This window comes from Mirounga angustirostris, unplaced genomic scaffold (genome assembly GCF_029215605.1).
Source record: "Mirounga angustirostris isolate CCGP_5_RB_7025 unplaced genomic scaffold, mMirAng1.0.hap1 SCAF_1, whole genome shotgun sequence".
In the NCBI taxonomy this organism is placed as follows: domain Eukaryota; kingdom Metazoa; phylum Chordata; class Mammalia; order Carnivora; family Phocidae; genus Mirounga; species Mirounga angustirostris.
In genome coordinates, this window is record NW_026991709.1 from 80825888 (window position 1) to 80842285 (window position 16398).

At 36.0% G+C, this 16398-nt stretch overlaps 1 protein-coding gene across 4 annotated transcripts in view; it reads right to left on the reverse strand.

Moving 5' to 3' along the window:
- Window positions 1-16398, reverse strand: part of VPS8 (VPS8 subunit of CORVET complex) — a 252839-nt gene that overhangs the window by 214298 nt on the left and 22143 nt on the right. For all 4 annotated transcript variants that reach the window (XR_010409242.1, XM_054504291.2, XM_054504292.2 and 1 more), the window contains exons 5-8: window positions 12913-13006; window positions 9998-10030; window positions 8982-9036; window positions 832-956 (exon numbers count right to left, since the gene is read on the reverse strand). Coding sequence is in view for 3 of the 4 variants with exons in the window: in XM_054504291.2 (XP_054360266.1) it covers window positions 832-956; window positions 8982-9036; window positions 9998-10030; window positions 12913-13006 (307 nt within the window). In the remaining variant the exon portion in view is untranslated. The remainder of the gene's footprint in view (window positions 1-831; window positions 957-8981; window positions 9037-9997; window positions 10031-12912; window positions 13007-16398) is intronic.

A 16398-nucleotide genomic window follows, 5' to 3' on the forward strand; every position in this document is an offset into this window, starting at 1 on the left:
AAGGGTGCCTGGGTGGCTCAGTCGGTTGGGCATCTGACTCTTGGTTTAGGCTCAGATCATGATCTCGGGGTTGTGGGATCGAGCCCCCCATCAGGCCCCTTGCTCAGCACAGAGTTGGCTTGTCCCTCTCCCTCTGCTCCTCCCCTGCTCACGTGCTCTAATAAATAAATAAAATCTTTTAAAAAATAGTCTCTTATGGCTTGCTTCCCTTTTTCCCCTTGCTGTATGTTCATGTTTTGTTTCTTAAATTCCACATATGAGTGAAATCATATGGTATTTGTCTTTCTCTGACTTACTTCAGTTAGCATAATACACTCTAGCTACATCCATGTAGTTGCAAATGGCAAGATTTCATTCTTTTTGATGGCTGAGTAATATTCCAGTGTGTGTGTGTGTGTGTGTGTGTGTGTGTGTGTGTGTATACACCACATCTTCTTTATCCATTCATCAATCAAGGGACATTTGGGCTCTCTCCATTGTTTGGCTATTGTTGATAATGCTTCTATAAACATCGGGGTGCATCAACCCCTTCAAATCTGTGTTTTTGTATCCTTTGGGTAAATAACTAGTATTGCAATTGCTGGATCATTGCATAGTTCTATTTTTAACTTTTTGAGGAATCTCCATCCTGTTTTCCAGAGTGGCTGCACCAGTTTGCATTCCCACCAACATGTAAGAGGGTTTCCCTTTCTCTGCATCTTTGCCAACATCTGTTGTTTCCTGTGTGGTTAATTATAGCCATTTTGACAGGTGTCAGGTGGTATAGAGATACTAGGTTTTTTAAAATTGATTTTAACATTGTCTTATGGATAAAATAAAGTTCACATTTACCTGTCCTTTAGCAAAGCCACAGAGAAGTCTTGAGCAGTCATTGTTGATACTGAGGGCAGAGATGGCTCCATACTGACCCCCAACACTAGTGCTACCCAGACAAAGTCGCAAAGCTTGATTCTGATCTAAAGAAAGCAGATTTGTAAAATCAGGTGAAAGAAATGAAAGGAGTGAAAAAATATGTATTGAGTATCAGCTTGTTTTCAAAGACTTGGGAGGTAGCAACAATCAAAAGAATCAAAGGATGAAGTTATATTCATTTTAATGTATTTATTGAGCATGTAGTAGATGCTGGGCACTGAATTAGACACTAAGAATGAAGAAAAAACCAAGATCTACAAGTAAGAATATAGAACTTGCTAATGATAAGTAAAAAAAAATCCATAAGTAATCTTTATCTCTTTGAACAAATGAACGATCTTTCATCTGTCTCATTCTAAAATTGTATTTCTTGCTGTTTACAGGATGCAAGGTTACAGAGAATACCACCCTTTAAAGTAGTTTTAAAATTTCAAAAATCAAAACTTATTAATTCAGAATTTGGCTGAATTTACATTTATATTATCCGCAAAGAAAAGGTTTCCTAGGCAAACTAACAGTGCGAACAAAATTATGGAGTAAATATTTAGACTACTTAAGAAAATTATTCTCAAGCGTCAACATTTGATACGCTAAAAGCAAATAGTTCAAATCTCTACTAGATTAAGTTATTTAAGGGTAAGGATCTTGCCTTAATTCTGATTTTCTTCAGGAGGCATTCAAATATTTATTAAAATTTATTATCTAGTAAGTAAAAGAAATTCCTCTAAGACTTCTCCTAGGCAATGCTTATTTTGTGTAGAGTTCATTATTGTACCCACTTGAAAACAATGAAATAAAAAATTCAAGTATAAGGAGGCATGCCTACAAAATTTAACTGTTTAGGGGGAAAAAAAACTCACCATATTTGCACAATCTGGAGTTCTCTGAACTCACCCAGCAATTGTTTGTGCCTCCCTTAACTACTTACATGCTATTCTTTGAGATAATTATGTCTTACTTCCACTATTAGACCATGTCATTTCTAAGGGCTAAGATCATAAGTGAACTAACACTCCCAGAATATCTAGCCCGGTGCCTTGCACTCAGGAGGCATCTGACAATCATCTGAATAGCTTCCACATTTGCAAATTTTCCTTCTCTAAGAGTAAATCTAGTTATCAGAAAGAACCTAAAGACATTCATTCTCAGATCTAGGGAATAATACTATGTAGACTTTTTGCCCATCCAAAGTGAATATTGTAAGAACATTTTTCTGTGTTCATAAACTGGCTCAAATAGCAATTCCCCATCTCCCAAAGGAGTTCTGACACAATTAATGGATGCACTGTATCTGGCACACAGAAAATATTCAATGTTTTCTGAAATCATCTTGGCTTTTAGCCTTCTAAGATGAATATTCAAAAAGGAATAAAATTCATAAATACATAAGGCCTGATGTATTTAAAATGCCATTATCTTTATTCACCTCTAGAACGATTACAATGACAGATTTTTTCCTTCCTCACATATTTTTCCTTCCTCTCCCAATTTGATCCAAATTATTAAAATTTCCTTTATTCTATTTTCCCAACTCTGAAAACACCACCTTATTTTATTTTTGCTTTACTGAAATTGCCTGCCAAAACAGTGTTATCCATGATCCTTATAACTTGTCAGGGATGCCTCATACAGTTAGTGGATTTATCCACATATCTTATTTTGCAAACTGTCAAGACAGGATCGTTAGGCAACAGTGTTCTATATATATATATACATATATATATAGACCACTACTTTGGGTCGTGTGCGGAGGCAACAGATGGAATGAAAGTAAGAGGACAAAGACAGAAATTCCCTATCAGCCTCACAAAGAACCCCATGAGTTTGGGCTGCCAGCCTTCCAGGCACAGAGCAGTATCTAAAGAGCATCCTGCTGGTATCCTTTGTAATCTGTGCTTTGAGATCCAAACGGTACACAGTTCTGATCCACCAATACTTAAAGACACTCACTACTGCTTTCAGATTTAACAAAGTTCACACTTTAGACTATTTTAAGTATTCTTATAACTCAAGGAGAGTAAGAATAGGAGAATGAGGGAATATGATAAAGAATAAGGGTACCATTAAGGGAGGAAATAAAAGAGAAGAAGAAAAACTTCTAGATTAAAAACCGAAACAGGTCTGCTTCCCTATGGGTCCTGTGTACTACAAACTAGCTGCAACACAGGGGACCAAATTATCAAGCTTGGTCATTCCTGACATATGTATGAAATTTACATCCCACGGGACTGTGTTAACGAAAACATTAACTTTTTCCCTTGATTTTTACAATGTATTTGTTATCTTTACAATGTCACTTTATATGGTAAGCACAGCAGTGAGGTGATGGACAGTGTATAAAATGTACTCTGGTTTTAACTCCAAAAAGATATTTGTCAATTCTTACTGCTGTCTTTATACATTCTATATTTATGGTACCATATTAACAAACCTGCTATCACGCAATTTAGACTAAATTCAGAAAAGGTAGAATTTCTGTGTAAAGAAGAAATCAGAATCTTATGGGAGAGGTTTCTTCTGCTAGGGTAACTTAACATTCCGTATCCCAGATTATTCTGGACACTTCTGGAAAAGGGTATTTGGTAAAAATAAAAATAAACCTCTTCCAAACACTTGAATTCTGAAGTTATATGGAAAGAACAGAAGGACCTGGACAGAAGCAAGAGAGGTAAAAAAAAAAAAAAAAAAAAAAATCAGAGCTCTCCATCCTGCACTCCGCCAGGGAGCTCTTGATCACCTTAATTTTTAAGGAAAAATTCTATTTTCCCCTACTCTTGAAGTCTGCTTTATCTATTGTTGGGAGAAACCATTAAATTAGCAGTACAGCTAATTTCATTTACAGAGTCACATAAAATCACATTTGGTTGGCATTGTCAACTTAGTTTTAAAAAAAATTGGAGTGGGTCCTTATAAAGCAAATAACTCTAGGCAAGAAATATGAAATGAGACTATCAGCTTTCCTATAAACTTCACAGAGTTGGCACAGAGCTTAAATAAGAAAATGCCTATGAAAAATGTGAAAACTATCAAATGTTACAAAAATGCAAGGAATTATTAATGATAATAGCTTACCAATTAAGACAACTTGAAGCCTAGTTATCACAAACACTGCAATGAATTATACCTATTTCTTTTATTAGTCTATCTTTCAAAGTATACTTTGCTTAGGGCAGATCTCCTCAGCCTATTCTGAGCTAAAGAGTAATGTGCTAAATAGGAAAGAAAAGCCAGAAGTAATGTATAAATCTATAATAGCCATAAAATCTAAATCTGAACATACTTCAAGAGAATTTCTGCTCTTTCCATATACCAAAATTGACCCAATCCTCTACTTCTTCATCCCTAATTTGTTTTAACTAGTTCCCAAAGACCTTCAAAGAAGGAAATAACTAGATCCTAGAAGAAATCAAATTTAATCGTGTGTATAGAGCTCTCTTATTGCCAGCATTCATCATTCTTCAATACTACTCTTTTCTTACCCTTTGTACATATTAAAATATTCTATAAGACCAAAAGAAAAGAAGAAAAGAGGTAGTACAAAACATTTTTCATTAAAGATCATGAAACAGTATAAGCCCTTTACCTGACCTCCACCCAACACACAGAATTAAAGTCCTCATCCCCTCTATAAAGCTCACTGACGGAAGCCTGGGACACAGTGAATTCCCATGGCTAACTGGCTATCATCTAGAATGCTGATGCTTACAGTAAGCTAGCTGTGTTCTAAACCTGCTCATTTTTTTTCTAAACCTGCTCATGCCACTGTAATGTTACTGGACTTTGAAAACTTAATTAAACAATAGGTGAACTGATGAAATAGAGTGAAAAAGAAAGAGCTATTGTTTTCATGAAAACTAAATGAATGCTCATGAAAAACTTGGGAAAGGTGTTTCTTTGAAAACCTGTCATGAAATAAGATGTGGACAAGATAATGGTCAAAGATTGAAGAGTTGTTTGGTAAAAATCCACAATTTTGAAAAAAAAAATCTACAATTTTGTACTCCTCAATTGATTCACAGATGCCTAAGCTTCTACCTTTTTTCTTCTTAATTAAAAGTGCAAATTCTTTGTGATGCATTACTGATGCAGTTTATTACAAAAAAAAGAGCTGCTGACCTCCAACTGGCAGATACAAACTCAAAGAAAAGGCTTTGTACTGTATCAAAAGATTAAGGAGAAAATCAGTATTTGTATATTTTCAATCAAAATAAAACATTGAAAGTATGCATACATTTATAATTTTTAACATTCCCTGCTTTAACCAGTTTCAATTAGCTGTTTTTTTTTTTCAGTAAGCATTTCGTAAGAAGGCATCAACTGTAATTGACAGCATTCTCTTTCAACACTAAAAAGGTCAAAAGAAAAAGTCACTCATGCAAACCAAAATTACTATACCTTTTCCTTTGAATCCATGGAGAAAAGATCAAAAGAAAGAGAAAAGCAAGAAATCAGTTCAAAAGTTCAGAGAAAAGACAGGTAAAATTTCAAAAGTGTAAGTGACAACCTTTAGTTATCTCTGGGAATGATACTAAATGTGATTAACCAATTTATGATTATATTCAGGTATTGATTATTGAAAGAGAAAATGCATAATATCCAAATCATAGCACAGTAAGTAATTCCAAGTCCAGGAAGTTTGATAGAAATAAAAGTAACTTCAAAAAGATAATCTACTTAAGTATACCAACAACCCCCAAAAAAATAGGAAACTAAGGGCTTTGGAATAGGGACACATCTTTATGAAGATCTGAATTTTGAGATCCTGTATTATAGGAAAAAAAAACAAGATACATAATAATAATCACATACCTATAGTCCATTAAAATAGGCAATATACATCACCTTTAAGAAGCTTACAATGATTACTATTTTAATGACCCAGGCCTCTATTCCAAGAAGAATCTAATGTTAACTTAAAACAAGTACAATTTTTCCTGCTACACTTTTCCTATGATCAACAAAGATATTTAAATGAGATCAGATTTAACCCAGATTTCTAATCTAGACACTTCATAGTATCATCACTCTGCCATTTGTTACTGTCATTCAGGCAAATTTTAATCCATTTGTTAAAACTCACTGTCCAAATAATCAGATTCCCACAAAAAATATTGAGTAAAAGTTACTAACTGCATGATTAAAAACCCAAAGCAGGCGCCTGGGTAGCTCAGTGGGTTAAGCGTCTGCTTTAGGCTCAGGTCATGATCCCCCACATCTGATCCCCTACATTGGGCTCCCTGCCCAGCGGGGAGCCTACTTCTCCCTCTCCCTGCCGCTCTGCCTATTTGTGCTCGCTCTATCTGTCAAATAATAAATAGAATCTTAAAAAAAAAAAAACCCAAAGCAAAACAGATTATTATGATTCTTTCTCAAAATGTTCACTTTGGCATACTTCCTTTTCCATGAGACTGTAATGAAAGATTACCATTTCATCATATCTACAACAAAGCTGTTGAGACCTAAAAAAATTAAGAAGCAGGCCCAAGGAAATTAAGAAGACAGTAGCAGAAGACAATGTACTGTTCTCCTCTGTTGGGTTTTTATTTTTAAAGTATTCATTTAATTTGTTGCAGTAGCTCTACATGGATTTGATTATAAACAGACACAGAGTCCTATAACCCTGTGGTAAGGAAGGGATGTTAAAGAGGACGGAGCTGAGGAAAAGTGAACACTGGTTAAGCGGGAACAAAAACTCAACATGCATTCTTCTGACAGATAAACATATACATTATACTCGATTCTCATTCATCTTAGTTCTTTTCTTCATATATCTTGGAAACTGCCTCCTTTTCTCTGAGGACAGAATTATTGAGAATGGTGAAAATGCACTGACCTAGGATTCAATATTTCTTGATTCTGAACTTGGCTCTGTGTATCTCTTAATCTCTCTAGTTCTCAATCACCTCATTGTAAAATAAGGACACTAAACTGAAGGTCCTTTTAAGACCCTTTCCCCAAATCCTTTCAATCTAACACCAACTATGCCTCCCCAGGAAAATAATCATTCTTACACCTGATAGGAGAGGAGGCTGGTAAAACTTCCTAGAAGCGATTAGGTTCTATCAGAAGTGTTTAAAATGTTCCTATTTAATTAAATTATGAAACATGGAAAAAATAAAAATAAAAAATAAAATGTTTATAAGCAACTGTCCTTAAGCAACTCCACCTTTGGGAATTTGTTCTAAAGAAGTAATCATGTGCACAAAAATGCAGTTACAAAGATGTTCATTGCTGTACTGTTTTTTAAGAAACAACCCAAATGTCTTAGTGTAGAAAATGGTTAAGTAAATTATGGTGAATCCATTTAAAAGAATACTATGTAGCCATTAAAAATGATGTTACAGATGAATAATTACATGCAAAGACGTTCATTATGATGAAAAAGCCAGTTACAAATTAACATGATTCCATTTTGGATGTGTACATATACACACACACGTACAAAAAAAAGATTAGAGGGCCATACAGAAATGTTAGGGATTATTCCTGGATGGTAGAGTTTATTATTTTATATCTTCAACCGTTTGTTCATCGAAATTTTCTACTATGAACACATATCAGTTATGAAATAAGAAAAAAATTATTATTCAAAGAATCCATTCTAAGGTTCTCTCAAGAGAATTATATTTTGTGTTCATTCTTCCCAACTCCCAAACAATAAAACTCTATTATTTAAATCTATCACCTCTTAAAAGACTAAGTGTTAAAATCACATGATAATTAAGATTTTTAGCATATTTATAAAAAAGAATTCAAATTGTTCAAAAACAAGGGAAAATAACCACTTTTTCATTCATATGGTAAATAATGATGCAAGGCCAACAGAGATTAAATTGTTGTACTGTAGTACTATGTATTAAAGTGTTCCCAGGTAATCCTTATATAATATACTGTAGATTCCTTACTAAAATACAATCTTTATTGGGAATTCCATTTAAGAGAGATGCAGAAGACTGAAGATGCAGAAGAGAACATTAAAAATGACAGAAAAATGTATCTAATAGTTTTTAAATAAAAAAACAGAAGATGTTCTGCTCATAGTACTGAATTCAAAAGTAATGCAAAGAATAATGAAACTAGGACTATTTAGTCTCATGTAGAAAAAAAGAGAGAAAATACTTAAGACTATCCATCTACTATACAAATGAATGTTAAGTTTTCTTCTCAACCAATAAATGAACGTGATTATAGGATAGAAATTTTTAAGGTTAGAGGGATTTACAATGTAAATGAAAAAGAACTTATTATCAGTTTGAGTTACAAAAAAATTACTGAGAAAGCCTGTGAATCTCTTTTCCTGAAGATCTTTCAGAATACCTGCTAGGATATGATTTAGAATCAAAAATCACCACCACCACAAACTGAGGCAAACAAGAGGACAACCCAAGGTCCCTTTCAACTTTATATTCCTTCTGTCTAGGTCTGCAGAGTCAAAAGATATGATGTGATAACTTATAAATTCATGGAGGAGAAAAACTTGCAAAGAGCAACAGAATGAACTTGGGTCAAGTAATTTTTTTTTTTTAAAGATTTTATTTATTTATTTGAGACAGAGAGAATGAGAGAGAGAGCGCACATGAGAGGGGGGAGGGTCAGAGGGAGAAGCAGACTCCCTGCCGAGCAGGGAGCCCGATGCGGGACTCGATCCCGGGACTCCAGGATCATGACCTGAGCCGAAGGCAGTCGCTTAACCAACTGAGCCACCCAGGCGCCCAAGGGTCAAGTAATTTTAACTACAAAACTACTGACTGGGGCACCTGGGTGGCTCAGTCGGTTACGTGTCTGCCTTCAGCTCGGTCCTGGGATCGAATCCCATCCAGCTCCACGCTCAGCGGGGAGCCTGCTTCTCCCTCTGTCTGCCACTCCCCCTGCTTGTGCACAAGCATGCACGTGCGTGCTCCTTCACTCTGACAATAAATAAATAAATAAATATTTTAAAAAACCTACTGACTGCTACTTTTCAAGTTTTTCTGATTTTTTTTACAAGAAACAGTTTACAACTACTAAAAGATATAAAATCCAAAAGGATACTTAATATCTACAGTAAGGAAAGTACTTAGAAAATTTACCAAATATTAAAGCCAATCCATGAGATGTACCCACAGCTATCAGACTGGACACTGCCTGAGAACAAAAGGGAAGATTACATTTTGAAATATTACATCAAGGATCTTGAAACAATCTATGTTGAATTTGTTGGTCTTCTTTCCTTTAGGCACCAGATGACATACCAACTATTATAAATAAGGAGAATTTCATCTAGGAGGCAAAACGGGAAATGAAACTCAGGACGTTTTATTTCTGGTAATCCCTCTAAATTTACTCCAAGGGTAACAATATCAAAATATCATATGTTCAACATTATAGGCAAAAACACACCACTTAGCTTCCTCTAAAGCAATTTAAAAAAAACCAAAAATTCAGGGGTCCAGACAAAGTAAGAGGCACTTATGCTCCCCACCAAAAGCCAGCTATGAGGTGTGGGAAAGGGGTGAGAAAGCCCTTCAGTTTATTCACAGGAGCCAAAAGGCACCAGAAATGTTCAAAATTCAGCCCACTTCCTCACCAACTGACTGACTAATAAGAAAGCGACAGGAGGCAGCTGGAAGTGTTCAAGCAAAGGCGGCACTAGTGCGCTTTCAATATCCCCCAGTTCTCTATAATCGCACCACAGATTTACTATTTGGCAGGCTTGGCAAGGGAGTTCAGAACTATTAAATGTACGATTTACCACGAAGTGATTTCACCAAGTGCGGTTTTCCACTCCCTTACAACCAAAGGGAGGCCAAATTACAGAAGGAGCAAATTCACTTGGGCATGGGAAGACCACATATAAATAAACCTGGAAAAGGCTAATCATTATTCCATTATATGCTTCTCAAACAAAAGCCTGAAGAATAACAATACACTAGAAAGGAAGAGAACATTCAATATGGAAAAATTTTAAATCTGATTACTGACAGTAAATGACCTATGATTTTATTATAATAATTTACGCAATAACTTTGAACATTAGAAGAATAAATCTAAGAAAACCCAATCAAACCCAAGCTTACCTTTAAAGGATTATTTAAAGTGTACTTACAATTGCTGTAGGCAAGCCAGCATCCACTTTGTCCTAAGCGAAATTAAAAGAGTATTTGAAAAGATATTCTCATTTTTAAACAGAAAATGATATAAGCCCCTCTCTTTACATATACTTTGATCCAAATCAATTATTATTATGTATTATTCTGACTTTCCAGATTAAGAAAACAGAAGTTTTAAAGAACATAACTGACTTGCCCAAGATTATTCAAGAAGTGGAAGAACTGTGTTTAAAACTCAGCTTCAGTTCCCAGGCCAGGCCCTTTAATATCACTTCTACATTTCTTTTCTGTCTGTCCCTGTCAATGTGGTCAACTAGTTATTAGAATCTCTCAGAAGGCAGAATCTATTTTATACAACTTTATAGAGCTTCCTGGGAACTAACTCAAGAAACTTATTTCAGTGCACAGGAATATAAGGAAGAGCAATCACAAGGCTGCCATGTTCAATGTTCTGGATAGCAGGATATACCCAACCTTGTATGGATATGTGTGTATAAAAGTATACCTAAGTTTACATGCTTGACAATGAAGATGCATGCAATAAATATTTGATGAATGACTGATTTGTGTCCTGGATAGGGAAAAAGAATGAGAGAGCAGATGAAGAACATAAACTTCTGATTTAAGAAGTCAGCTTACTTTAAAAGCTCAAAAACAAACAAAAATAATAAAAAAAAATATATAAAAAATAAAAGCTACAAAACCAGAGATGTGGGAAGCACTTTAGAGATTATAGAAATTTAGTACTGGTGTTGCAACATTTTAGAGTAGTGATTCTCAAAAGCCAGGCTACATTAAAATCATCTAAGATACCTGTTAAAATGCAGATCCTTATGCTATACTACTAAAGATGCCAATTCAGTAGGTCTGGGGTGATGCCCAGGAATCTGCATTTTAATTGGCATGTCAGGAGCTTCTTAGATAGTGGACACATTTTGGGACATTGTGCTAGGGTATCTCTACTATCTTAGGTGATCATCAAAGTGATAAATACCCTTTAAAATTAATTTGAATTAGTTTAAAATGTAGTCATCTGTCATAGTACTTTTATCTGTGAATGAGCTGCGACCTTCATTCACAACTCCAAAAGTTTCATCTCTCCTAAGTGTCATCCACGCATGGACTACAAAGCCATGATGAGCAAGGCCCCAGGCAACCCTACTAACATCGCTATCACTATCCACATGGCTGAAGGTATCACTGAACTATTCAGGAGAAATACCCCAAAATATAACTAGCTTTACATGTTAATAAACCAACCATCACAGAAAAGCATACAATTTAAATTGAGCTGGTAATCCAACATTAGGAAAGCAGAGTATGAGCACTGTCACAGGAAAAGCAGTTTTCATTTTAACAGACCAAAGGAGCTCAGCCATAGCAATGAAATAAGAATAGAATGCAAACACTCTGGGATTTATTAGAATTTTTCCCTCCTCTTCAGGAGGGAGAAGAAACCCTTTTAAATAACAGATTTATCTAATCAATGTTCAGTGTCTGAGTTTTAGTTCAGTCTCCATTATTCAAAATATTTTTAAAACTGCACAGGTGGGTCAAATGACTGTTCTGGTTCATCTTGATCTTGAAAGGAATGAATTTCATCACCTACATAAGGATTAAATTCAGAAAACGTCATGGAAATGTAATCCTCAACAGGTGGTTCCCATTCTAGCAAATCTGAGTTACTCTCCACCTAAAAGAGGAAGGACAATTGCCCAGGTTCCCTCCATGGTTTGACTATCTCTCTACTTAAATTGACTTCATGATATATAAGCTGGGTCAGGGTATACCAACTGCCCACAGAGAACACTTTCTTTCTGTTTTGCCTTTTTGTTTGTTTGGTTTGGTTTGGTTTCTGCAACAGAAGTCTTCTTGGATAAATCTGACAACTGTAATGTGGTTATGATGTCGTGATGCCATTCCTATATCAAGCTCTTACCCTTCTGGAAAATTAAAACTTTGTCCAAACTGAATATGCAAAATACCAATTAAGCTCTATGAAAACATTTAAAAAGTCAAAGTTCCTGGGATATGAATATGTCATCTTTTGTCATCATCATCATTATTATACATAAGATCTACACAATGAATTCAGAAAACTAAAACTGAAAGACCACATAGAATTATAGGCTTTGAAAATTTGATAAAACATACCAGAATCAGCACCTATTGTCTTGGTGATCTATTAAAATTTTTTCATCAACTCAGTGCTCTAAAAAAATCTTCGAAGAAGACCACAGATACTCTGTTCCAGCCATTACACGCTGGCCACATTCACCAATACCACCTCCATTTCACAACAAAGCAGCACAACAGCGGAGCCAGAAACTCCAATTTGGAATAATTGTTCTGCTATCTCCTAACCCAATGATGTAAGACAAGTTAATATATCACCTCTAGGAGCCTCTCTTCTCATTTGTAAAACAGGATATGGCTTTCCTTACTTTCAAAGTTGTAAGAATAAATAAAATAAGGTACATGAAAAGGGTTTTGGGAATTACAAGAAAATCACTCAGCTGTAAAAGATTCTGATCAATCATGTCTCCGTATGAAAAGACTAAAAAAAACAAGCATTCTAACTCAACCAAATACACAAGATGGCAACTAAACTGAAAACGAATTTAAAGAAAAGGCAGATAGTGTTCCTTTTAGGCTTGCTGCCATATTTCACTTAGGCACACCAGAGACTCTGAGCAGACCTTTATTTCATGGCTGCACTAATTTCTACGTCAAGATGTGTAGCCATGTCTTATGAGTCAAAAACAATCACACAAGACCCATGAAAGCCAGATTCTATTTTTTTTTTTTTAAGCCTCGGGCCAAGAGAAGTGCTGTGCTTTGTTTTATGCTCATTCCTACTTCATTATGCCATTGCAGGTTACAAATCTGGGGAAGAGAACAAAATACTTACAGCTGCAGACACTATCTGGGCAGAAATTCCCTTCAAAAGTGAATGTCGCATAACTGACCCATGGAGTGAAAAAGAATCAGGTAATTTCTTCTTCCTAAAAAAAAAAAAGAAAGAAAATGTTGAAGAACATAAAAAATTTTTTTGAAAAAGCAGGGTCTCAAAGCTTTGAAAGTCCAAAACACACATAAGAATAAGAAAAGTAGAGGGGCACCTGGGTGGCTCAGTCGTTAAGCGTCTGCCTTCGGCTCAGGTCATGATCCCGGGGTCCTGGGATCGAGCCCCGCATTGGGCTCCCTGCTCAGCGGGAAGCCTGCTTCTCCCTCTCCCACTCCCCCCGCTTGTGTTCCTGCTCTCCCTCTCTCTCTCTGTCAAATAAATAAATAAAATCTTAAAAAAAAAAAAGTAGAAAACAACACTGACTGTAATTTGTTAGCTCTGTTTGCAATGACGTATAAAGAGTCTAACAGTCCTACATTAAGATATTGTACTAAACCCACCTTGAACCTCAGAGAAGCACAAGCAGGAAAATGAATATGAAAATGAAGCCACCATTCCTTTTTCACTGATTCAAACTGTTCCTCGCTCACCTTAAACTATGGCAAGAGGTTCTACTATTCACCAGAAGGTTGCCTATCCTGCCCTGCATGTCTACATTACCTCTACCTACTGTCCACCCTTGCCCATCTTTCTTGCCTTCCAATCTTTAACTGCCCTCTCTCATTCTTCCACCAAGCACCTCAAATTCCCCACTCATTATTCTATCTCTGCTGCTCCTACTAACAGCTCCTTTCACTTACCCAACTCATCATCGTACAAAAAATAATTTTTAATTTTCTACCAAACACTGAGCACCTCTTCTATGTGACTAAAAGTATGCTCTGGGGATACAAAAATAAGTAAGTCAAGTTTCCTAGTCTCAAGAATCTTGCAGCCTAGCTACAGGGACTAATAAGTAACTTAATCTTTTTTTTTTTTTTAAGAATTTATTTATTTGAGAGCGAGAGAGAGCGAGCGAGCGAGAGAGCAAGCAGAGGAGCAGGGGGAGGGGCAGAGGGAGAAGCAGACTCTCCACTGAGCAGGGAGCCTGACGCGACTCGGGGCTTGATTCCAGGACTCTAGGATCACGACCTGAGCTGAACACAGACAACCGACTGAGCCACCCAGGCGCCCCATAAGTAACTTAATCTTAAAAGATAAATGTTAGGAAAGAACATGGGTAAAGCACTACAGAGATGAAATAAAGAGGAGTTTCATCTTATTTATTAAGGGGATATCAGGGACAGCTACAGAAAAAAAGATGTCTGACCTGGCCTTGATGGATAACTAGTAGGAGTCTGGCAGGCAACAAAAAAGCACAAACAGAAATATGAAGATGTAAATGTGCACAGTGTGTGAGGGGAATGTAAGTACACAAAAGGCATGGACCAGGAGGATGGGAGTAGGGGTGCTTAGAGATTAGGTCAAAATGGTAAGCAGGGACCAGACTGATGCTATACTGACATTAAATAAGGCAAAAAAAAAAAAAAAAAGACCCATATATGTTTTTTTAATTTGAGTACAGTTGACACACATTAGTTTCAGGTGTACAGCTTAGTGACTTGACAAGTTTATACGTTATGTTATGCTCACTGCAAGCGCAGCTACCAGCTGTCCCGTTACATCACTATTACAGTATCACTGATTGTATTCCTTATGTTGTGCCTTTTATTCCTGTGACTGATTAAAAGACATCATATCTTTGAAGCAGGTGGAGACCAGATGGTCAAAATCATTTAAGTTATCATGGTTCCATACAAATTTTAGGATTTTCTACTTTCGTGAAAAATCCCATTGGGATTTTGATAGAGACTGCATTGAATCTACAGATGGTTTGGGGGAGTATGGACATTTTAACAATATTAATCCATGAACGTGGGATATTTTTCCATTTATTTGTGTCCCCAATATCTTTCATCAATGTGTTATAATTTCCAGCGTACAGCTCTTTCACTTCCTGGGTTAAACTTATTCATAAGTATTTCATCGTTTTGGATGCTACTATAAATTATTTGATTCCTTTTTCAGATATTTCATTGTTAGTGTTTAGAAACACAACTGACCCCAATTAGCCAAAGCAATCTTGAGAAAGAAGAACAAAGCTGGAGGCATCACGCTTTCTGATTTCAAACTGTATTACAAAGCTGTAATCAACAGTATGAAACAAAAAAACAAAACAAAAATCAGTATGGTACTGGCATAAACACTGACAGAGAGACCAGTGGAACAAAACTGAGAGCCCAGAAATAAACAGTTGTATATACACTCAACTAATATTTGACAATGAAATCAAAAGCACTCAGTGGGGAGAGAATACAGTCTCTAATAAAGTGGTGTTGGGAAAACTGGATAATCACATGCAGATGAAACTGTACCCTTATCTTATACCGCTCACAAAAATTATAGGGATTAGATGAATTAAAGACTTAACTATAAGACCTAAGCCATAGAACTCCTAGAAGAAAACACAGGGAAAAAGCTCCTTGACATTGGTCGTGGCAATGGATTTTTTGTATAGGTCATCAAAAGCACAAGCAACAAAAGCAAGTATAAATAAATTAGACTATATCAAACTAAAAAACTTTTGCACAGCAAAAGAAAATCAACAAAATGAAAAGACAACCTATGGGATAGTAGAAAATATCTGTAAACTGTTTATCTGATAAGGGGTTAATATCCAAAAAATACAGCAATCCTCCCTTATCTGCATGGTTTCAGTTACTTGTGGTCAACCACAATCCAGAAGCAGATGATCCTCCTTCTGAGGTACTGTCAGAAGGTCAATAGTGTAGCCTAACCCAGTGTCATGCATATGTCATTCACTTAACTTCATCTCATCACATAGGCATTTTATCATTTCAAGACATTATAAGAAGGGTAGGTATAGTACAATAAAATATTTGAGAGACCACTTTCACATAACTTCTATTATAGTATATTCCTATAATTGTTCTATTTTATTATTGTTGTTGTTAATCTCTTACTGTACCTAATTTATAAATTAAACTTTATTGTAGGTATACACAGGAAAAAAACATAGTTTATATAGGATTCAGTACTATCTGCAAGTCTTATGCATCCACTGGAGGTCTTGGAATGTATCCCCTGTGGAAAAGGGAGACTACTGTCTCAATAGCAAAAAAAAAAAAAAAACAAAAAAAACCCCAAACAATTTGAGTAAAAAATAGGCAGAAGATCTGAACATTTTTCCAAAGAAGACATACACATGGCCAGTAAGTACATGGAAAACTGTTTAGCATCACTAATCACCAGGGAAATGCAAATCAAAACCACAACGAGGTATCGCCTACTGGAATGGCTATTATCAAAAAGACAAGAGGGACGCCTGGGTGGCTCAGTCAGTTGGGCATCTGCCTTCGGCTCAGGTCATGGTCCCAGGGTCCTGGGATCGAGCCCTGCATTGGGCTCCTTGCTCAGCAGGGAGTCTGC